The following is a 24,971-nucleotide window of genomic DNA, read 5'->3' on the forward strand; positions in this document are numbered from 1 at the left end:
AAAAAGACTGAAGGCTTTTTCAGGTGTTTTTTGTACACATGTATTTATCATCAAAATTATCTGTCAGTGAAACAATTATGGAACCAAAACTGTTAAATTTTTTACAATTCCCATCTCTGGTTATAACTGGGCTAGGTGATGTCAGGCATAAAGGAAAAGTCGTGTTGTGTTTGGGTGATTCTTTATTTATTAGAATTCTCTTGAAATATATCCATGTGGTGAAATAACCGTTTTGTGTACTTTATGAAACTATAGTGTTCATCCACAAAACACTAAAACATTTGTATAATACCATCAACAAGTTCCTATATTAAAGAAATGACAACGAGTCAGACACCATAGCTGTTTTGATATGAAGTAAAATTCAAGTCATTTCAAATTTAGCGAAATCCCAAGGCAAGAAGTACTTCATGCATTTGTGAATGTGTCAGTTGATTCTGTCGAGCGTCTTCCTATATTTAGCAGGATTTCCGCTCCACGGTGCTTCTCCGCACTTCTGTATTCAGCGTGTAGTGATGGCTGTGTGAGTGTTGCATGTGTTCCTGTGCTCTTGTTCATGTGTGATATATTTGCTGTCTGTTAAACATCTCTGTTCCCTGTCTCAGTGCTCTCTGATCGACACACATTAACCCCTCTGAGGGTGTTATGGGATGTTTATGTCTGTCTGTCACTGACGACACCTCTCTCTCCTGGATGAATAATGTTCCCGCCGCTGTCTGCTGATGTCAGCCGCTCAACACAGCAGCTCTGTGTGTGTGTGCGTGTGTGTGTGTGTGTGTGTGTGTGTGTGCACGCATGAGCAAAAGGCTTCATGAGAGGAAATGAAATCTGCCGTCTTGACTGACATGTGTCAGCTTTCTCACCATGCTTGCTTGCTCGCGCTCATATTTTATCCCGTCATTTTATCATTTCTGCATATTTTAAAGTGTCACTGCATGTGTCACAATTTTTCCACTCATTTTTTCATTGATGGAATATCAGGACAGCTTTTGTATGAAAGATGTTCTGTGCCAAGTTATAGTGAGCTGCCTAGTGACTACATAGGCAGCTGCTTTTTCATGGGACCCTTATAAGTCAGGGATTTGGACATTAGTGGTTCTCAAAACTTGGGGCAACAGGATCACTTAAATGTCTAATATTCAGTAGTTTTTGTTTTTAACACCTTGCTAAGCTAACAGCTAACAGATTCACCATCAGGATTTATTTTTGTATTAATTTTTTTTGCAGAACTTGATTGTCTCCCACACAAATGATTCTTGTTTTGGTTCAAAACTGAACCAATATTAGGTATCTTAAGAGCCTTTGCTTCGTCATGCCCTTGATATCTCAAGATGCCTTCTCACTAGGCAGCTCACTGGATTTTGGAACAGAGCAGTAGTGTATAATTTTCGAATCAGTTTTCCATTTCCTCTTTCATATCTGCAGCACATTGTCTTCCGAGACCTTTGAGACCTGCAGATTTCTCTCATAAATGAGCCTGCATCCAAGTTCAGATTTTAAATTGAGCTGTGATGGGCATTTACTTGGCTTCCTGCATCTGTATTTTTTTTTAGGAGGTCTGATTAGAAAATGCAGGAAGAAACATAAAGAGACTTAAAAGCATAGAGCAACTTGCAAACATACACACACACACAAACATTTAGATTGCAGTGTGCTTTTATAGCCCCTTCATGCCAGACAGCACAAGCCATGGTGTCCTAACCAGGTGTGACATGACAGGTTCTCTCCAGTCTTCTTTCTGTCCAAGCGAAAAGTAGCAGAAAATATTTGGTGTTTAATATACAGGTACTTGGAGCAGAAACCAAAATGATTTAAAAATGGACAGAGCTACCCAGTGCGAATACTACGCTATTAATAAAAAGTCTAAAATGGCAAGTTATATTAGAATTCTTTGCCCAAAAATGATAAAGATTTTTATTTGCATTAAACTCATATTGTTCCAAACCTAGCTTTCATTTTTCAACTTTTTCTGTCCTTCAAATGAAAATTGTTTTTTCACAAAAAAAACTGAAAAATTCTTTAAAATATCATTTTTTTGTGTTTCACATAAAGTCAAACAGGTTTGCAAATAAATTATGCCAACAACAACATGATAGAGGATGACAATATTTTCAGGCTATCTCTTTAATTAAAAGCCTTTCTTTTGGGTGAACATATAACAAAAAACAAAATGGATACACACCAGAAAACCATATCACCAGGTGAAGGCAACTTTTAGAGGTACACAATTAATATCGGCCGATAATTAATGCGCATCTCATCAGTAAAGCCGGTTCACTAATCAGCTGTAAATTCCATCACGTGCGTGATTTCACATAGAGCAGCTGTTACTACACAGAGTCGTTGTTAACTGACAAGCTGTGCAAATCCTTCATTATCGGCCGATATTTATTGTGCACCCCTAGCAACTTAAGAAAGGTATAAAAGCTGGAATATTACTGGTTTGAGGAAAACATGCACTGCTGAAGGACAGTTTGATTCAAATCTCCGTAATTCAACTTTTTACTTGCTGCTGACATTATTTATGCAAGTGTGTTTGTGAGTGTTTTCATCCTCATGAAGCTCAGTCTGTCCTTTTCTCCGATGACAGTATTGAGTCCTGTGTGTTGAGAGAGAATTCAATGACATGTCGTCTGAAAGGATGGTCTAGCTCATCTCTGATATGCTTCAACCTGAAACAGTAGCTGTCATAGTTCACAACCCTACCACTATGGCACAAGAGAAACAGACCTTGAAGCGGATATGGCCGACGCCAGGTTTCAATCACTAGGACACACCGCACCCACGTCCGTCAATGCCTGTAGTCTGGCTGCAAATCCATTTCTGCTTTGATTGCTTTCCTTTCTTTCCTGGAGATAGAGAGAGCAGGCACACACGTCTGACCACGACTTCACGTGGTACAGAGAGATGAAAGGCGTCAGCACAATGTGAACCTATAGTCGCTGTTGATTTGCCTGGATCTTACGGTAGAAAATGGCACATGTTTTGAGAGGGTAAAATAATGAATTTAGTTTCAAGAGCAAGCCATTGATGTCTCTATGGAGAAGAGAGATTCTCAGAACCAGATAGATTGAGGGACCTTGAGGATTAACTTGGACTCAAAATTTCCAGTGCATCGTGAAAATAATAGGATCACTGTGGTACCATCATGTATCTGAGTTTTGGGGAAAGATAGACATCCCAAATGTGACTATTTCTCCCTTTTTATGCATCGGTACATCCTGAAGCCTACCTGATCTACTGATGAAAACATACCTGTGGGAACTTTTTCCGCTTGATGCGAAATGGGTACCAATAAGTGCATATCACTGCAGTTTCCAACAGAAACTTCAAGCACTTGTAATTGTTTTCGTACACAGTCATGATTACAGCTCCATATGTTTCGCTTTCCGGAAGTAATGAGCTTGCTCTGTAGCCCAGCAGGTGCAGAACTGGACTTAGGATGTGGAATCCTTGGGTACAAATCCTGTGAAAAACATGACTCATGATGAAAGATTGAAAAACAAGCTAAAACGTTGTGCTTGCTATTGCATTTTCTATTGCATATTCACTTTTATTCATACTATCAGGTAGGGTTAGGTGTAGTGCAGGTGGTACGTTGTTTTAAAACATCAGAGAGCGTTAGAGTTATAGTGCCACTTAATGAACATTTCAAGTCAGAACTGCAATGACGCATTCAAAACCAACGTCACATAAAACATACCATATGTACGTTCATCTGTTCCGGTGAAAAAAACTACCACTATTTTAAGCACCACTTAGTGAACATTTCATATCGAATATTTCACGAAATTCAAATGGTATGTATTCCGCGTCTTGCGAAAAAGTCCTCAAAGGTACATTTTCATCATGAGATCAGGTTCCCTTTAGCTCATGTTGACCAAGATACATTTGATACATTCAGCTCCAGCAACAAGACGGAACAGAGATCCCGTCAAAACTGTCAATCGACCGATGGTTCTCCAGTGTCTCCTAACACGAAGTGATACTCGGAATGGCGGTGTCAAGATGTGTCTGTGTTTTGCGAGCTGATTTTTTGACACAATGCTTCATCTCCTTCACTCTGGGTGAAGAGAGAAGCTGTCATGCTTCAGCAAGCTGGATAATTATTTCTCTCTTATCCCCTGTGCCAGGCCCAATCTGAGCCCCCAATAACAGCCTGGGACCAAACCACATCTTTCTCTCCCCCCGTCCCTTTTTTTCTTTCTCTTTGCTCCAGAGGAATGGCAGAACCACTAGCAAATGGATTAGCAGAAGGGGAAAAATAGCCTCTAGATTTGATAAGATTGTGCCAAATAAAGAGAGCCAAAAGACGGCGATATCAAAAAAGGAGAAAGCATATTAAACTTTCTTATCGTCGGAACTGGCTTTGCTGTCACTAAGCTTACACTCTGCCAAAATATTTGAATATTATTTTCATATCTCTACGACTATGCCAAGTTTGGGTGACTGATATGAGATGTGAAGCCCAGTCTGTTCAAATGGCACGTTGGAGCATTCTGTCCATCAGAAGTGTTTCCCAGCTCTGATAACGTGCCTTTTTTCCTGAAAAGCGTCTTGTGTATTCATGCTCAGACTGTTAATATTTTAAACTGTAAGGAAGCAATTCGCCTGATATCCATCTTCACACCTACAGAAATGCCATTATTTCACCTTTCTAATGTGCAAAACAAACAGTCCCCCTTTCGCTCTTCCTTTCAGACGGATGACTGCTGTCAGCCGCCCCTCTTCATTTGAAAATGTTGGGTTTTAACCTTTGACTTCTATCTTATTGAAGTATTCCACATCCACTAAGAGACTTAAGGTGCAAAAGAATCCGAAAGCTAGTGTACGAAACCTGCGTTGCGCAGATAAACCAGAACAATGGTGCTAATAGGGTACGGCGAGACGAAGGTTTTCACTCTTTTAGGCATTAACAAAAGACAGATGCACTTCCACAGATTGATTAGCACTGGTCAACGGAGTAGACCCCCCATTCTCTAGGAGCACAGCTGCCAATGTGTGGTTGGATGATAATGCCAGCGCTCCCCAACCACATCACAGGCATGTCCCGGCGCTGATAGCAGCACAACGGTATTTCTAATGAGCACTGCATTAATGGAGATTTGCCTCCTTTTTTAAATCAAACAGCTTTTGTTTCATCTTGTTTTTGAGATTTTTGTTCTAAGGCTTTAAATCACATCACAGAGAAAACGAATGATTGACCAGTGGGTACAGCGTACGAGTTATTGGCACGAACCCGCTACCAACACCAGAGACGTCTCGTGTCGCAGAGAACATTCCCTGAAACAAAAGATACTCCAAAGCAAATAAAGATGAAAAGGCCTAATCAAAAGTAGGCTGCTTTCTTAAAAGTGAAAACCAACAGGGACGATATTGATGTCGTTACTCACAGCTTTCTTAGAAGTCATGAATCTAGAACGAGCATGTGATGCTAGACCCACTGGCGGCTAATGCAGACAAACAGCAACTCTGAGAGATGCTTTTCTTTGTTTAAGAGGGCTTTGATACTGTTTGCAGATATAGAAAATGTTGCAAAATTGCATTCAAGATCCCATTCGTTGTTTTCTTTCCTGTATTGACATACTTCCTCTACAGGACGCTTGGCTTTAACATATCGAAGGACTTTAAAATGTATAGACACACACACACACACACACACACACAGACACATATACATATATACACAGTACAGACCAAAAGTTTGGAAACATTACTATTTTTTATGTTTTTGAAAGAAGTTTCTTTTGCTCATCAAGCCTGCATTTATTTGATCAAAAATACAGAAATTTTTTTTTAATATTGTGATATATTATTACAATTTAAAATAATTGTTTTTAAATTGATTATACTTTAAATTATCTTTTATTTATGTGATGCAAAGCTGAATTTTTAGGATCATTATCACATGATCCTTTAGAAATCATTCTAATATGATGATTAATTATTAAAGTTGGAAACAGTTCTGCTGCTTAATATTTTTTCAGAACATGTGATACTTTTTTAGGATACTTTGATGAATAAAAAGTAAAAAAAAAAGAAGCTGTGTTTTTAAAATATAAATACTCTACTGGTCAGTAATTTGGTGTCAGCAATTTTCTTTCTTTCTTTTTTTAAAATAAAATCAATACTTTTATTCAGCAGGGATGTGTTAAATTGATAAAAAGTGATAGTAAAGAAAATATATTATTATTATATATATTATTAGAAAAAACAACTATTTTGAAGAAATGAAGTTCTTTTTAACCTTTTATTCATCAAATATATTAGACAGCAGAACTGTTTCCAACACTCATAATAAATCAGAATATTAGAATGATTTCTAAATGATCATTTGATAGACTGGATGTTACATGTGACACTGAAGGCTGGAGTAATGATGCTATATATATATACAGTATATATAGCCAATAGAGTAATTATGTTGCAGATGGCTTTGGAGGAAGAGCACTCTTATTTGTATCATTATCAAAGCCCATTTCTGCCATGGCATCTTAAAAGAATAAAACGGGTAATTGCGACGTTTTTTAGCTCACAATTAAGACATCTTTCTTCAAAGTTTATATTTCTCACAAAACAAAATTTTTTTATTCCATGACAGAAACAGGCTTCCCAAATTAATTTATTAATTCATTTATTTTGACAACTTTAAGGAGTACAGATCTCTTTGCTGTGAAGCACCGTTTTTGCTGCTGTCCTGTACGCTTATTTTTACTGACCAGACATGTATGAATGATTCAGAAGGTCATTAACTATTTTAATCAGTTATAAGTTGATCTAACTTGAGCTTGCACTCAACAAAGAGTAGATGAATTGGATTACTGCAGCTATGAAAAGCAAGAGCTGACTTGTTGACAAGTGGACCGCTGTAATTAGCAAAATAATATCTAAGACAGCTTCATGTTTAACATATACACAAAAAGTTATTTTCAGGATCAATCTGTTGACTGCTACTTTGTCTTATTACCTGTAGTGTATTCAGCCCTCTTTTTCATGTCACTGTCATAAGCAAAGCCTGCTCTCCGTTGCACATGCTCTACTTCACCATTAATGCAATATTCCAGAAATGTGCTTCAGAATGTTCAAGCCTGGAGGAGCAGTCCCACATTCCAACAGCAGAACGAGTTTGTTTTGTGAAAAATAGAAAAACATGATCCTGCACCTCTGAAAGTTTCTATCGCATTTGTTCTTTTTCATTTTAAATCCCACTGGCAGTTTGAGCGAAGTGCACTATGTTTTTTACGAAGCAGCATTTACTCATGTAGGAGAAAGCATAAATCATGCCTACTGTATCATTAATATACATAGATGTCAATAGGAAACGCATGACTGGAAGAAATATGACTGTGCACAATAAAGGCCGGTTTGAAAAATGTGCTGCTGGTGAAGACACTGTTGTGTGGAGAATGAGGCTTTGTGCTGTTGCTCCTGGATCTGTGCTGCCCTCTAGTGTCAGTGGAAGAAAACCTGAGGAGCACAGCTGGGAACAGCAAAGAAAATGTGGCAGGAAATTACATCACAAGTCAGGTCAAATCAAATCAGGTGAATCAAATATTTTATCATTTTATATATATATATATATATATATATATATATATATATATATATATATATATATATATATATATATATATATATATATATATATATATAGTATAACATTATAATCACCTGACATTTTTCTTAAAATATACCACAATTATAAGACCAAAATGTGACAAATTATTTCTTATAAGACCCATTTCTATCTATCTATCTATCTATCTATCTATCTATCTATCTATCTATCTATCTATCTATCTATCTATCACACACACACACACACACACACACAAAACAATAATATATATATATTTTTTCCCATATATTCTTTAATGTGACAGGAAATGACATCACAATGTTTTTCTTTTTCCAGAAAACCGTAGGAAAAATAATATATATATATATATATATATATATATATATATATATATATATATATATATATATATATATATATATATATATATCCTAATTACTATTTAAATCATGCATAAAATCTGTTTTTATTCACATTAATTGTAATAATTTCAATCACAAATGTAATCACTTTCACAATATTATTTTATATTTAAAAAATGTATTGTTACCTTGATTTTTAATTATTATGAATTATTCACCTGTATTTCAGTCAGATATTTTAGGTGTATTGGGACCCATAATTCTAAGGCCACCTTGAAATTCTGGGATTAAAAATCTAATCTAATAAATAGTTCATTTTAATTATTTCATTTTATTAATAATATAATACAATAGAATTATATATATATATATATATATATATATATATATATATATATATATATATATATATATTGGTCTCAGACATTTCCAGCCTTTTGATTTGAATTCTGAGCTAGTTTTAGTCCGTCACAATCTGTCAGTGTGACATGCTTCAGTATGGTTGTGACTATAGGCTTCTCAGTTTGAGCAGAGCTCTGAATTGAAAGGTCTGGGTCAAGTTTTACTCCCTTTTTGCTGAGCTGTGACTGTCTCTACTTATCATGCTTTTTCCTGTCTGTATCTTGCTGGAGTTGTACATTTAATGTGTAAACTGTAGTAACTCGGACGTTACCGTTGATGGGGAAGACGCAGCAGATGTAGACATTCTGCAGTCATGGCAAATGCCTGCCAGTTCCAGTATCAACAGCTGGACATTCCAGACAGTTTCCCTGTTCTGTCTCCATCCAGTCTGTCAGATCCACTAACAGACCCCACACTCATCTGCCGTGTGCTGTTTCAGGGTCACATGCTGGAAACTCTGGCATTGGGCACCCTTTAGTCTGTCAGTTTTGGTGTGGATTTATTTATATCACAAGTTGACAATGAAACACTAGCTGTCCGTGATATCTCAGGATGTAAAGATGTGGATGTGCCATCTGGCAGCTCAGACAGGTGGGGGTGTACCTGTTGGTGGAGGCATTGTCTTGCCTGTCTGTGCATGGGTCCTCGGCCTGTATCTATTTCTGTCTCAGTCTTTTCACCTCTACTGTGGATATATATTTGATTCTTTTCCCTTTTTAAATGTAAAAAAAATCTTGTATGGATTTTTTCCCCCTCTGTGTGTGTCTGGGTGTATCTCAGTCAGTAAGTGCACTGTCTAGGGTGTCAGCCATTGTGAGGGCCGTCAAGATGGTTGCATTGCATTACAACTGCCTAAACATTTCCAGAATGCGCTATAAAACTAGTGAGCATCAACTACTCGCTATACTTATTTATTAAAAATGCTTTTTATGAAGGCATCAAAACCGAATTGTTTTTTATTATGTATCATTATCAAATTTGTGTTTTTTTTAATAATAATAATAATAATATAATTTTTTTTATATTACCATCACCAATAACAGCCATAATAATAACTATTATTATTATTTTTAGTATAATTATTGGATATTATGGGTTGCTATTGTAACTTGTAAATAATGATAATCATTAATTAATTATGGATTCAATAATTCTAAATATTTATTATTATTGTTATTGTTGTTGTTATTCCATTATACCAACAGTTTTTTTTTTTTGACAAAACAAATCATTATTAACTGAGTAATTAAATGTGTAGAATAAGTATTCATGTTAAATAATTAATAATAATGATTTATAAATAAAAAGCAATCATGCCATTTTAACCAGTCTATTCTGCATTAAACAAAGTCAGTAAAATATTATTGTTGTTGTTATAAACAAACTTAATAATGACACTGGGCCACAACGAAGATGCAATTTAAAAAGTACAAGCTACACGTAATGTGTGATCTCTTAATCATGTAACAGATAATTGCGTTCTCAGAATCCCAGTGTTTAGAAAACCTCGCTAGTGTCTAAACTCATGCTCACACTACACATATTCACAGAACTCTAGAGCTCTAGTTTCTAGCCGGTAAGGCGAGTAACAGCATTTGTGGATGAAACTGCCAATATCTCTCTGATCCTCTGAGTTCCTCTCTAACCGTGTAAACATCATTACCACCGAATGCAGCCAGCAGTCACTGCCACAGATTAGCATAGATTATGAGTAAACATGCCAAATTAATTTGATCTGTTGACTTGCTAATTTGACAGAAATGAATTGACATTGAGTAATTTAAATTCTTACCTTGTAAGAGTAACACATTCATGAGCTGTTAACAATTCTGTGTGTGTATGCATGTTTACACATATTGATGCCCCTTTGATTGCTGCTAAACATTTATGCAAATGATCGGTGGATTATGTGAAGTGTAATTTGGGGGTGGGGGGGGGGGGGGTTGTTGAGGAATTATGGTCATCATATAGCATTGTACTGCACTAGGCTCAAATATCTAGTTTCTCTCAGGTGAACTGCTCATATCAGGACTTAAGCAACTCAAATCTCTTTTCTAGCCACATGAGGGTTTTTTAGCATGCTAATGCTAATAGTCTATTTAACAACTGGTCTTTTTTCATGTGATGTTCAGGGTTTTCTCCAGTTGTTGAAAGCCTGGAAATATTAGAACTGTTATACAATGTTATAAATAATACACATTTTCATGATCGTCCATTATGAATATAAACGTTTCTTCTTATCCTCAACTCTAAAATGTTTAATTGCTTTGAAATTGATTAATTTCAATGGTCAGACTTTATTTAAATGTCCAATTCTCACTATTAATAAACCATTAACTGAGACTTTTTCCTCAATAAACTAATAATATTAGTAAGGTAGTTGTTAAGTTTAGGTATTGGGTAGGAGGATTTGAGATGTAGAATATGGTCATGCAGAATATATGCTTTATAAGTACTGATTAACAGTCAATGTTGCATGCTAATAAACAGGCATGCTAATAAACAACTAGTTAATAGTAAGAATTGTTCCCTATACTAAAGTATTACCACTTTAATAATAATAAAATTAAATAAATGAAAAAATGTTGGTTGAAATGTGTGAGAACCCTAATGGTTTTGCTTATTTGCCTTTTTATCTTCTTAAAGATGCATGTGATGCAATGTCATAACAAAGCTTTTTTCACCCAGTTTTTCTTCTTTTTCTGCATTCAGGTAGAGGCCATCTTGGTAAACATCTTTGGGGGGATTGTTAACTGTGCCATCATTGCTAACGGAATCACCAAGGCCTGCAGAGAACTGGAGCTCAAGGTTCCCCTGGTGGTTAGGCTCGAAGGTGGGTGTGGCCAATTAATCTCAATTTTATCAAAATATGCAGTTTCTGAATCAAAGTTTCCAGTTTAATGTTGGCACATATAGTCTTGTGGGCAGAGCGCCAACATGCAGTGCTGTTACGCTAAGGGCGTCCCGAGTTTCGAATCCTGTCTTCGGGACCTTTCCCCCATCTCTCCCACACTTTGCTGTTCTGTCCAATCATAATAAAGGCAAAAATGCCAGTTTTAACTTCTAATTTTTAAAACGTGTTCTGTAAAACCTTTACCTGTAAGCAACCCTTTGTCTGTCAAGTGTAGAGATTGTTGGTGTTGGTTGGCAAGCGTGTCACGCCGCAGCATTTGTTGGTGGCAGTGAGAGCAGCAGAGGGGCCAGGCGTTGATTGCTGGACCTCTCACCTGTGTATGCTAACGCTATGCGCTCGTGTGACACTGGGCCTCAGCCTGCTCCCATCTGGCCATTAGGATAATTGGCAGAAAACAGCTGAGTCGTTTTGCCCGGAGAGAGACATATACTCCACTCCATTAGTTTTCTGCCCCTCGTTTGTCCATGCCATACCCTGTCCTTCTGAGGACACCCTTTATATAGGACAAGAGCAGCATGCAGATATTTTGAAGTATTAAATGCACATCATATTTAATTTTCTGATAATATTTACACAAAATGTTGGCAATTAGCCAAATACTGCCATACGTCATTGAATACAGGTAAAATGGTTAAGGGATAGTCACCTAAAAATGGTATATATAATAATTCTGCCAAAATTTACCCCCGTTTTTTTTTTTTTATGAAATACAAGAGCTTTCTTACCATGCATAGACAGCTATGCAACTACCACATTCAAACCCCAAAAAGGTAGTAAGGACAAGGGCTTTCACTTTTGTGAAAAAATCTTTTCCGATTTTTAAGACATAAGTGTTCATTGAATCGATTGAAAAATCAATTTTCCATGTCTAAAAAAAAGAAGTAAAGAGAGCGCTGGAAACGCACAAGTCAGCAATATTTCTTATTTATTGGCATGAAGTTTCGTGCAGAATAACAAACAGCAAACAGCAAAAAATACATGTGCAGAGGGGACGGCTGCCATAACAAAAGAAAAACATCAGTGCAGGTTTCAGTGCGTATAATTGCTGGTATTTTCTGTCTAGCTTTCGCAACGTATGCTGCACTTTTGGAATTGTTTATTTTCTTTTTCTGCTTGTTTGTGAGTTTTGTTACATATATATTTTGTAATTGTTTAATTCTTTTAATTGCGTAAAATTGCTGGTATTTTCTGTCTACCTTTTGCAACGCATACTGCACTTTCAGAATTGTTTATTTTCTTTTTCTGCTTGTTTGTGACTTTTGTTACATATACATTTTTCATTTTTTAATTCTTTTAAAATGAATAGTGTACATATTTGGTTAAAATTGATTCCCTATTTTCATTTTCGAAACTTTTTTTGGTAGGTCCGATCGATTGTGCTATTGATTTTCGAACTAAAAGTGACAGTCCTAGTAAGGACATTGTTAGTCATTATGAAATTAGTGGTTCAATCTTAATTTTATGAAGCTACAAATCTTGCAAACAAGCCAAAGAGCATCCAGGTTCTACTACATCAAAACACCGGTTCCTGTGTCAGCAGAACCACATACATGCGTCATGGTACTCGTGAATGTGCGTCGAAGTCTGTCACGGAAAAGAAGAATTGCTGAATAAATAGGTTATTTTTCTTTTCTTTTCACACAGAAATATTCTCGTAGCTTCAAAAATTAAGGTTGAACCACTGATGTCACATGGACTATTTTAAAGATGTCCTTAATAACTTTCTGGGTCTTGTACATGTCAGTTGCATTGCTGCCTATGCAGGGTCAGAAAACTCTCGGATTTCATCAAAATTTCTTAATTTGTGTTCTGGAGATGAACGTTGAATGCCTTACTGGATTGGAACGACATGAGGTTGAGTAATTAACAACAGAATTGTCATTTTTGGGTGAACTATACCTTTAATAATGCATTCCAAAAATTGGAATGCATTTAAATTTACTTATTAAAAATAATTCAGTCATTTTTATTTTGAACTAGCCCTTTAAATTAAATGGCTAAAAGCCTTTATATCATACATAGTGCAAAAGTGATTACTGACACACCATTTTCACAAAGCATTTTCCATCCAAATGAAAATGCCTTGAAGCAATAGTGGCTCGGATTCGCCTGCCCTCTCTGGAAAAGTGAATTAGACACAGTGGCCTGAAAGCCCTCAGTAATGGGTGTAAGAGGCAGCATGCTGCTTACAGATCGATCGTCTATTCTGTCTCTCTGTCTGTGGCTTATCATGTCTGACAGATCGCTATAAGATGGTTCCCAGCTTAGAGTTTAGTTGTATTAGCTGCCTATTGATTCAGGCCCATTTCTTACCCCAGCCTCTCCGTATGCCCCACCTTTCCAAGAAAGACTTCAGATGCATATGAGTGTGTGTGTGTGTATGGACCTATAATCTCTTCTTCAAGCTTTTTCACTATCAGCTCCTTCATGTAGGTACCTAAGACAATTAAGATTTTGTTCTTCAATATGCTGGATCATTGGGACCAAAAGTACAAACAAGTTGTTCACTCAAAAAATGAATGTACTTTGATACTGGTATTCTTTTTGTCATCTTTTTTAAATCTACTGTACGGGATATTTATGTCATATATTACATATATTGAAATTGTATTCAGACATGATAAGATATATAACAAAATATTGTACCAAAAATATCATAAAATTACTGTTGCAAGGGAAAAGTATGAAAAATAATGATTTCTGTATGACACTATCCTAAAATAATGTCATATTCGTTTAAAAAAGAAATATAAATTTCAGTAAAAATTTAAATTTGGTAAAATGTGTTAAATGGAGCTGCGAGTACTAGATAACTTGGGTACTAGATGTTCCAAAACACTATTTTGGTTACCAGCAGTAGTATCATGTACACTGAGTTGTGAGGTGTATATGACTAGAGAGAGAAAAAAAAGGAAATTATATAAATATATATAGAGAGAGAGAGAGAGAGAGAGAGGGCCTCATACCAATCATGCCAGAGTAGATGCATTCATTTAGTCTTCACAATATTGTGTATTTTAGTGATATTTATGTAGATTGCTGTTCAAATGTTTTTGGTAAGATTATATATATATATATATATATATATATATATATATATATATATATATATATATATATATATATATATATATATATATATATATATATATGTATATATGTTGATATGTGTGTGTTGTTTTTATATATTTTTTTATTTTGAAAGCTGAATTTCTTTGTTTAAAACACAGTAGAACAGTAATATTGTGGAATATTATTACAATTTAACTGCAATTTGAATACATTTTAAAATGTAATTGATTTCCTGTGATATCAAAGCTGAATTTTCAGCATCATTACTCCAGTCTTCAGTGTCATGTGATCCTTCAGAAATGTAATGCTCAAGAAACATCTCTTACTATTATCAATGTTGGAAACATTTGCACTGCTCATCTGCCTGACCGCATACTTTTATACAGTTGTGCCAAGAGAATGCTCCAGTCAATTAGTTTTCTGATAGAACTCCTTTCGAAGCTTCTAATTATTATTATCTGTGCATACTTATTCATAATCATATTCTGTCAGTTCCATAATAGATATGCATGTCTAAACATAAGATACTCTAAAGTAAGCTTCATTCAGAGACATACTGGATCATTCTGCTTGGTTTTGGTGTTAAGTTGGTCTCTAGCAGCACCTGGTGGCAGTGAGGGAGTACAGACCTGTGTGTCTGTCAGCTCTTAGATGCTCAGATCAATATATGTGTGAGATATTACCACTTACATAACACATGAAGAGATTTGACTCGCACAGTGCAATCTGAAAGCCTCTTGTCAGAGCAGTCCAAAAATCTCTTTAAGTGTGTGTACTGTATATATAGGAGTATTTTTCATGGCTTTTGTTGAAGTTTGCTCTCGTTGCCCTCAGACGACTCGGCACTGTCAAGCAGCGGCGGACAGTGGATATTCTATACTCCCAGCGCACGGCCCTGCTCGCCCTCGTCCTCTGCTAATGAAATTATACAATTGATTGTTTTGTGCTGCCAAATGTGGGAGACGTGTTAGAAATGAGTTATTGTGCGAGCGGACAAAAGCGCTGAAATATCAGTAGTTAAGTGGTGCTGGTAATTGAATTCCTCGTGAAACTGCTATTGATTAGAACATCCTCTCTCCTGAGAGCACGAGTATTATCATAATTACACTGCTGGACAACAACAACACACACACAGACACACACACGTGTATACAGATACTTGTACGTTGACATAGAGATATTTTAGTTATAAATATTTTGCCTAAATGTATAGAAGTTTGCCGATCCAATCTGATAATGTTCAGATTTATATGCAGGCCAATATGCAGGATAATGCATTCAGGTAAACACTTTTATTTTCTGCCGCACGGGTTATAAAATGTTGAGGATTTGGAGTCGTGGCTTAGCAGCTTGCATGTAGATCCATGGTGCTGAGGTGGTCATGTAGGTGATGCAAGTTCAAGTCTGACTCGCGTCATGTTCTGATCTCATTCCCCTTCTCTTTTATTTCCTAGACACCCTTTAAAATTTTGACTGTATAATATAAATTGAAATGTGTCTGAGTAACTTAATAAAAACAAAATAAGTTTATGATAATAATAATATAAGAGTAAAATTTTATAGTATCATATCAGCTTATGAAAATGAAATAATACATTATTAGATCAATTATCAAATTGTTAAATAAAAAATAATATTTAAGTAAGTTTTTATATAATCAAATTTAAATGTGTATATATATATATAAGTATATATATGAATATATAAGTATATATATGAATATAATGGGGGGAAATGTAGTGGACATTTATTTTTTTTATTTTTTTATGTAAAAACAAATGAAAAAGTCCTGCGCACTTTTGTACTTTGCAAATCATTATTAAACATCTTGCTCATATTCCTTCAGTAGTTTAAAAATACCATTTAAAAAATGTAAGTAAAAAAAAAAAAGAAATCCATCTTTTTAATAGGCTTGTTTTTGACACATTTTCTGTGAGTGAGAGATCCAGGTTCACCTGTGAAATCAGCACGTCTGTCATCCACAGCTGCTCACCTCTCCTCAACAGAGTCACACACATCTCACATATCTGTTATTCCTTCACTTACATCTCACAACTTCCATTCCCTGTACTTCTTGCTACCCTGCCTTTTCTTCTCAATCTGTCTTCATTCCTTTGACCCCTGTGGAGTAGTTCTCTGATTTGTTTTATTGTATTGGCCCCGGGCCCTGGCCCTGTTGTCAGGGGGCCAGAGTTCAGTGACATTCAGGGTCACTGTTTTACCGCAAGGGCAGCCCAAGCAAAGGAGTGCGTGCTCAGTCGGGACGCCTGCATCTGGCACCAACAAGTCCCCCTGGCCTGTGAGCGCAGCACTCGCATTTTCAGCCAATGGAACGAACATCCTCATTGCCATTCAGCCAATGGAACATTTCCTGTCCTTTTCAGCCAATGGAGCGATCCCAAATCATTTTCAACACTACTGCTCCTTCAAACCAGCAGAGACACACTCCCCAAACTCTGCCCTGCCACTCACAGCATTTTGAGAACGTGATTTTTTATTTTTATTTTTATTTTTTACTCCAGCCAGATTTGTTTTCTAGGCCTTGTTGTAGGATGGATACTGATAAGCATTATTCAATTATGCTTAAAAGGGTAGTTCACCCAAAAATGAAAATTCTGTCATTACTCGCACTCCTGTCGTACCAAACCCGTAAGACCTTTGTTCATCTTCGGAACACAAATTAAGATATTTTTTATGGAATCTGAGAGCTCTCTGACCCTCCATAGACAGCAATGATGTTACCACGATCAACGCACAGAACCGTAGCAAGGACATCTGTAAAATAGTCCATGTGACATCAGGGGTTAAATAATATTAGTTATACTTTTGTGTGTAAACTGCATTATTTCTGCATCATTTTCTGCATTTTTACTCCATTATATGAAAAAAAATTTTTATTTTTTATTTTTACGGATGTTATTATGGAACTAAACAAAAAAATATATATTATGTATTATTTTACAATCTGCTGGTCTAAACAATAAAGTTATTTTAATGATTGGTTTGGAATTATATTTTGCTATTCTGTTATGCTATATTATTTATAATATTTCTTTTTATTTATTTCTCTTTTATATAATCATATTTATATTTTACATTTATGTTGTAGGTGATATTTTAGAGCTAAACTTAGTTTTTCTAAAAACAATATCACACACACACACAGAGACACACACACAGTTTTTATTGGTTAATATTATTTAATATAGTTTGTGCCTGGATATAAGCAGCTTTAAGTGTGGTATTATAATTTTTTAAAATTTTAATAAGTTTGTCTTTGAATCGGATAAAAATTATTATGCATAAAACATTTTTTTGTTTACTACAATTATTATTTGTGAACCTGCGATGGGAAGTGAGAGTCCAATGTTAAATATCCAACAGTTGACATTATAATATTAACACATGCCAAAAAAAAAAAAAAAATAGCCAGAGTATATAATACATCCCTGGTATGTGTGTCAGAATAAAAGTGAAGGCTTATAAACTCACATTAACCAAAGTTTCTTTGCTATTGTTTTATGTGTTGATGTTCAGGAACCAATGTTCAGGAGGCAAAGCGTATCCTGTCTGAGAGCGGGCTGCCCATCACCTCTGCCACCGATCTCGATGATGCTGCCAAGAAAGCTGTTGCCGCCATTGCCAAGAATTAAATGCATATATGCATACACACCATTATTAGAGTATACGCAAACCAATAGAGCTGTGGCCAGAAACAAACAGAGCCTTACACACTTCATTCACACACACATGCCTTTCTCATCTGCCCGCTGAACCACAGCTACACACAGTACCAGCCTGCTAGAGTCACTGGGCATCTTGTCCTGTTTTTCCAGGGACACACTGTATTTGAGAGCCTCTTCTCAAGCCCCAACTTCTCAAAGGGTCTCAAATGCGAGGCAGTCTTGGGAAACGTGACTTTGCCTGGATTTAACCTTTTTATTGTCTGAAAGCAGTCATTTCTATAGCTTAATCCATAACTCTTACTCTAGAGTAAGGTTATTTTCAATGCCTTACTCTTAATTCTTTTTATGGAAAAGTTTCCTTTATTGATTATAAGTATGAATTTATATTTTCAAATTAACCTTAAATAGTTAATTGCATTCCATATTAATCCCAATGGTAAATCGCCTTAAGTAAACCATAAAATATGAGAGTGTCATATGGTGGAATAGCTTCTATTTTATATGATTAAACTGTGAAATACATCCCAAATCTGATATTGATTTCTTGATCTCCATATGATATCACCGTCCAAGTTTTATTTTGTTTGTAAAATTGAGATGAGACTTTTTTTTTTATGGATATAACATTTAAAACTAGAGATTAAGCATGGTTTGTCTTCAATATTTCTGCCTTAATGAAAATGTGTTATTGAACAGTCAATTCAATATTGGAAGAGTTTTCCTATTACATGTTCATAATGTATATTCAATTGCATTCAGCTTATCTGTCATAAAGTGGTACAGTTTATATACTGTGCCTGTCATGAAGATGTTTTAAAAGTCCACAATAAATGTAATTAGCTTTTTGTAATCTTGATTGTATTTTCAAAGTTAAGGTGGGTTTAAAAATGAGTCAACAATGTTGAAAATAAAGCTTAATTTTTGTTTCTCTTTATTTCGTCTTTTGCTCTATTTTTAATTTATCATTATAATTATTACAGTATAAAAAGAAAAATGTGTTTTTAAGCGACTAGTAGTAATTACAGCATTAGACTGTGTGTGAGTGAGTGTGTGTGTGTTCCCAGGCGTTTTCTGAAATCCATCCCTGTCAGCGGGTTGCAACATTTAATGGATTATCTGTCAGGCGATCCGAGAGGACACCCGGACCGGATCAAGTGCCTCGAGCAACAGCCCTCTGTCTCACTTTCTCCTTGTCTTCTTGCACTTTTCATTCTGTCTTACGTTTACCTCGCTTCTCACTCTTCAGCCTGAATCTGCAACAAGAATCCCAAATTTAAGTGCTGATTTTTGACCAAGCGATGCCATGGCGTGCCACACGTATCCACCAAGTTACATGTGAAGGTGAAACGCGGATAGGTGTAAATCGAGGAGATGGTTCAATAATTGCCTATTTCAAGCTCTTCCTTCACCGTGTCAGATACAAGTGTGTTGATGGATTAGACTGTGGAGTTGGAGTCGTTTTAGAATATGCTTTTGTGGCGTCATTGTATAATTCAGAGGTCACCGAATGCGTGTGTCGGAGAGAGTAAATGTAATGACCGAAATTAGCGCCGCTTGCTTGTATAAATATAGATGAGCTGAAAACCCATAAGATGATGCTGACTGAGTCAGCTAGCTGTCATATAGTGGTTCGAAAGCTAGTCTGTATGCTGGTCTTGTTACATAAACTGCATTTTAAAAAGCTATCTTCTTTCATACACCCTTGTAATTGTTCACTTGGACTTTTGAAAGAATTACAGTCACTTTTTTTTCCTTCGGAACGGATGTCAAATCAGTAATTGCCACTTTGGGAATCTGTCTTTTGAGTTTAGCGTGAAAATGAAAAGCGCAATTTCCTCCCTGGACAGTAAGGTCAAGTCATCCGTTCAGGAATATTGGTTATTTATCGTGTCGTTTAGTGGTAACAGTCACAAGTTTATTAGTTCATAAACCAGCAATGTGCTTGTAGATGGCGCATTGCTATTGTATTTAGGTTGTCAGATGCTTGGGCTATTCACTCATTACGTGCTGCCTGTTCAGTACGCTATGGTGGGAGTCTAAAATGGACATCTAGAGCTCTTCTGTGTGAGTCTAATACCGTTCAGTAGTTCTCAAGGTCAGCTGGAGGTTTCCTGAAAACTTGGCTGAGAAATAAGTCTTCCAGTTTCCTGACCTCTGGCCGTCCTTGAGCTTTAGGAGGTACTGTCGTTTAAAGGATTGCCTTCTGTCACTGTAAAACTTCACAAAGAGGCTCGTTTCCTGGAGTCTGTGCGGCATTATTGAGGCGAGCCATAAAAGACAACGATGGAGATGTTTTACAACAAAGCTGAAGGGAAAATGTTGGCCGAAAGCGCTCTCAGGTGGTTGATTTTGTTATCTAGTCAGTGCTTTATATTCAGGTCTCATGGTTTGGTCATATAGCACAGATGGGAAGAGAAATCCATTTCCCTCTTATAGAATTGCAGCCTGGGATTCTGTAATTGCCGCACTTTAAGATCGATTTAAATTACTCTCTTCGTCTCCTTGACAAGGAGTTGAGTTTTAAGGCGGAGGATGAAAAAGAAGGATAAAGAACCGAGACATTTGATTCCTTTACTTTATGTAGAATATTAAGTGGAGAGAACTTGGAAAAAATAATTGATTAAATCGCTTTCCAACTCCTATACTTTAGTGAATATAGGAGTGAATAGACATTTGAACAAGTCTGACCTGCGTATGTTTTTGGAAACTATGCATAATATATTTTATTCATTCATTATTAATTAGTCTGTTTATTCATTATATAAAATATGAGTTAATGTAATTTATCAATAATAATATTGACATTTTATATTTTATAATTTATATTGTTTTATAATTAAGAAATTAATATGATGACTATAGTATATTTATAGTATGTTGTTTATCAAATTCATTATAAAGTGATTGTATGAAATTGTTATTATGATTATAATTGTTTATTATAATTGTATAATTATTTAATTGTTTATTATATTTAAAAATAGAAGCCCTAGTGTGGCATCGCCCAGATTTTAAAAGTAATTTCCCATCTATGCTCCCAAGCCTAGTGATATAAGCCACAACACAAAGACATTCTGGTGCCATATTCAAACTAAAGAAGAAAAAAAAGGCTCATTGTGATGCAATATTCAACTTATTATGGATGATTTAGTCAGGTTACCCAAGGCTAGACTTTCTGAGAAGGACCTTAAGGCTTGACTAACATCTCCTGCCTGTGTCTTACTGAGTTAGAGTCAGTCTTTTCAGCTCCTCCTGCTCTTACAGTTTCATGATTGTGATTTTCTGTATCCTCATTTATATAGTAACACTACCAATTGGTCTTCTCTCCTTTCTCATGCTCTCATTTTATTCACTCCATCTCGCCAGCTGGGGCTGTATATTATCCCCCTTTGTTAACGAGCGCTTAATGGGCCTTTATTAATTAAAAGAGGATGCAACAAAGGTGCTGACTGAATACACTGCTGGCAGTCAAGCGTGCCGTCTTTTCAAATATTTGTTAGTTTCTTTTTGTTTGAGAAACTTTCTTCTGCTTCAAACTTTTGACAGTGATTTGTATGTGTATTTGTGAGTGCTTCTCTGATCCAATTAACTACAAAGAGGTATCCAGAGAGACGGCTTCAATAAAGAGGAAATCAACTGATGGCTGACACTAATTAAAAGCTCATTTCATGTGACCTCTGAAAAAGCCTCTCTAATTAAAACAGAAGTGAAAGCAGGAGCGTTTAGTTTAAAACGGCCTGATAATGAGATGTTGTAGTGTCCTGGTGGAGTTTGAAGCAGGTGCGAGGATGACATGAACACACACACAACACAAAAACACACTGGAAAAACAGCAGACATGCTGCTCATGCATTCAGAACAAAATTCATTGGTTTAACCAACTTAAACGAACTGTTAAAGTCTGTTATAATCTGCTCACTGTTTGTTAAATTTAAATGTTTTGGGTTAGAATAGAACATTTTGTTAGTGCTAGAGTTAGGGGGTCAACAAAAAGATGCAAGATATGTGTTATAAGCCGATTCCTGAAGAGGGCAAAGTACTCAGCTGCTCAGATTGAGTTGGGTGGGTCATTCCACCAGAAGGGAACACTTAATTTAAAAGTCTGTGAAAGTGCCTCCTTGGGATGGCACAATAAAGCAACGTTCACTTGCAGAATGCAAGCTTCTAGAGCGCACCAAGATGTAATGAAGTTTTTCCATATAGATAAGGGGTGTAGAGTCAGTGGTGGTTTTGTAGGCAAACATTAATTCCTGGAATTTCATGCGAGCAGCTATTGGTAGCCAGTGCAAATTGATAAACAGAAGTGTGATGTGCATTCTTTTTGGCTCAAGAAAGCATTGCAAAAGTCCAGCCTGGACAGAACAAGAGCTCAAACAAGGAGTTGTGAATGATATTCTGAAAGAAAGGGCATGATCTTCTAGATGTTGAATAAAGCAAATCTGCAGGACCGGACAGTTTTAGCAATGTGGTCTGAGAAAGTCAGCTGATCATCAATCATAACTCCAAGGCTTCTGACTGTATTTGAGGAAGTTATGGTTGATGTACCTAACTGGATGGTAAAATTGTGATGGGTTTGATGAAACCACAAGCAGTTCTGTCTTGGCAAGGTTGAGTTGAAGGTGATGGCATTTCATCCAGTAAGAAATGAAGCTGAAATGCAAGCAGCTATTGTTGGATCATCAGGGTGGAATTAGAGGGTGAGTTGAGTGTCATCAGCATAGCAGTGTTTCTGAATGACAGAAACTAGTGATACCGTGTAGACAGAGAAGATAAGTGGTCCAAGAACTGAGCCCTGAGGCACCCCAGTAGTTAGATGCTGCAACTTGAACACCTCACCTCTCCAAGATACCTTGAAGGACCTATCTGAGAGGTTAGACTCAAACCACTGGACTGGTTCCTGAGATGACCTTTGCCAATAGGGTTGACAGGAGGATCTGGTGTTTAACCATGTCAAAACCAGTGGACCGATCCAGCAAGATAAGTATTGAAGATTTGGAATCTGCTCTTGCCAGTCATAGGGCATCATGAACTGAGAGCAAGGCACTCTCGGTTGAATGTCCACTTCTGAAACCAGACTGGTTGGTGTCGAGGATGTTGTTCTGTGTGAGTGTTTTTGCAATGAAAAGGAGAAGGGAAACTGTAGTCTGTCCGTAGTTCTCTAAAAGAGATTGGTTAAGGGTGGGTTTCTTAAGTAGTGGGGTTATACGAGCCTGTCTAAATGCTAAGGGAAAAACACCAGTGTGAAGGGATGTGTTAACGATGTGAGTGAATGCAGGTACATTAGCAGATAAGGAGGGATATATATTATCAGTGAGGAGGACTGATACATATTAATTTCAGAAGGATATTTTGATTTCCACCATACCTTTTCAGCAGCCCTGAGCTTAGAACAATGTTCATAACCAAAAATACCATGTTATTTTCACTTTGTGTTATCTTGTATGTGTTTAATAATGTTTTATGGACATTATATATAATTTGCACAAGTAGTTTCTTACTCTGGAACTACTGTTTAAATTTAAATAAATTTTCTATATATTGTAATACAGTTTTTTATATAATCAACTTTTTTTTTTTTGCAGATTGTACAATTCCAAATTGATTTCTATAATCATGGATGTGCATAAACCCAGATGTCACAAACACACTCGGGTAGGTGGAATCAAAGGACAGAGGTGACTTTCTCTATTTCCCCAGTTTCTTTAATCTCCTCCTCCCTGCCCTTCTGCTCAAGGTGAATATATAAAGCTTGTGCATGTCAAATGTTGTTGGGATAAAATAACTCTGAGCATGTGGCATGGCGTAGCGAGTGTGTTGGGTGCGAACGGAGGAAGAGTGGGCTGTCAGCAGTGGTTTGGACCGTCTGATGAAGCAGGTCTGTAATGAGCTGATGAAGGCTACATATACAGCTCGGCACCACTCCACAAATTCTGAAGTTGATGAGGGCTGGCATCCTCACCTGTGATGAGAACTCCCTGTTGCTTTGCACTTTGATACGTGTGTATGTGCAGTGAAAAAAAGGAGAGCATTTGTGAATTTGTTTGTTTTGTTTAGCCTATAGGGTTTACACTAATAGAATGAATGTTGTTTTAAGCTACTCGCTCACTTGCTAGCACCTGGTGCACACTGGGACTATGCATTGGGCAATAGTCACATCACTCCAGCTTTATCCTGTGAGGAGGCATGCTTTTCGAACAAAGGAAAACAACTACAGACAAATGTAAAGAACTTAGCTTTGCAAAAATTAATTGCTGCAGTATTTTAAGGCAACTTTCTGCAATAAAAATTGATGACACTATTTTTTTTTTTTTTTTAATTCGTTGATGCATGCTAACATGAACTATCTACAGGCAATATATTTGAACAGCATTTATTGATCTTTGTTGATGTACGTTAAGAAAAAAAAGTTCTAATTTTCACTTAAGCAAATTTGTAATAAAAAAGAAAGAAGAAAGAAAAGCAGATTCAAAAGTGCTATCAAAAGTGGGCTTTGAGATAACCACTGAATCTGGACTTGAACTTGCATATAGAGTGCTTTTCTTATAATAAAGTATATGGAGAGCCTCGAGAACTCTTAACAGAAACTTCCCATTGAAAACTTTCCCACTGTAATCCAACACCTGTGTCAAACAGGTGCCTGATTCATGGCCCCCAGCCAGACCTCACAGCAGCCGTTTCCCCAAAATTTTCTCATTACTTACATCCACTAGATATTTTAGACACTTCCAGTTGTAAAATTCCCCATTACATGGGTCAAGCAGGGGCAATGAGAGATGAATAACTGTCTGATCATCTGAAAGGCTCCACTAGAATATTTCCGTCCTGCTAAAATATCTGTCATCACTTTGATTGTGTTTTAGAGGAGACTTACTCACAGGGACAAGCGCGTCTTCTTTTTCAATTTTTTTTTAAGAGGCCTGTTTTTTTTTTTTTTTTCACTGTCTGAGGGGGATGAG

General features: G+C 36.3%; 1 protein-coding gene across 1 annotated transcript in view; it reads left to right on the top strand.

Moving 5' to 3' along the window:
• suclg2 (succinate-CoA ligase GDP-forming subunit beta) overlaps positions 1-18,949 on the top strand; it is a 96,634-nt gene extending 77,685 nt beyond the window's left edge. The window contains exons 10-11 of the mRNA XM_052568840.1: positions 11,056-11,176; positions 17,867-18,949. Coding sequence (XP_052424800.1) covers positions 11,056-11,176; positions 17,867-17,982 — 237 coding nt within the window. The 3' untranslated portion in view covers positions 17,983-18,949. The remainder of the gene's footprint in view (positions 1-11,055; positions 11,177-17,866) is intronic.
• The last annotated feature ends 6,022 nt before the right edge of the window (positions 18,950-24,971 follow it).

Source organism: Carassius gibelio, chromosome B11 (genome assembly GCF_023724105.1).
Source record: "Carassius gibelio isolate Cgi1373 ecotype wild population from Czech Republic chromosome B11, carGib1.2-hapl.c, whole genome shotgun sequence".
NCBI lineage: Eukaryota > Metazoa > Chordata > Actinopteri > Cypriniformes > Cyprinidae > Carassius > Carassius gibelio.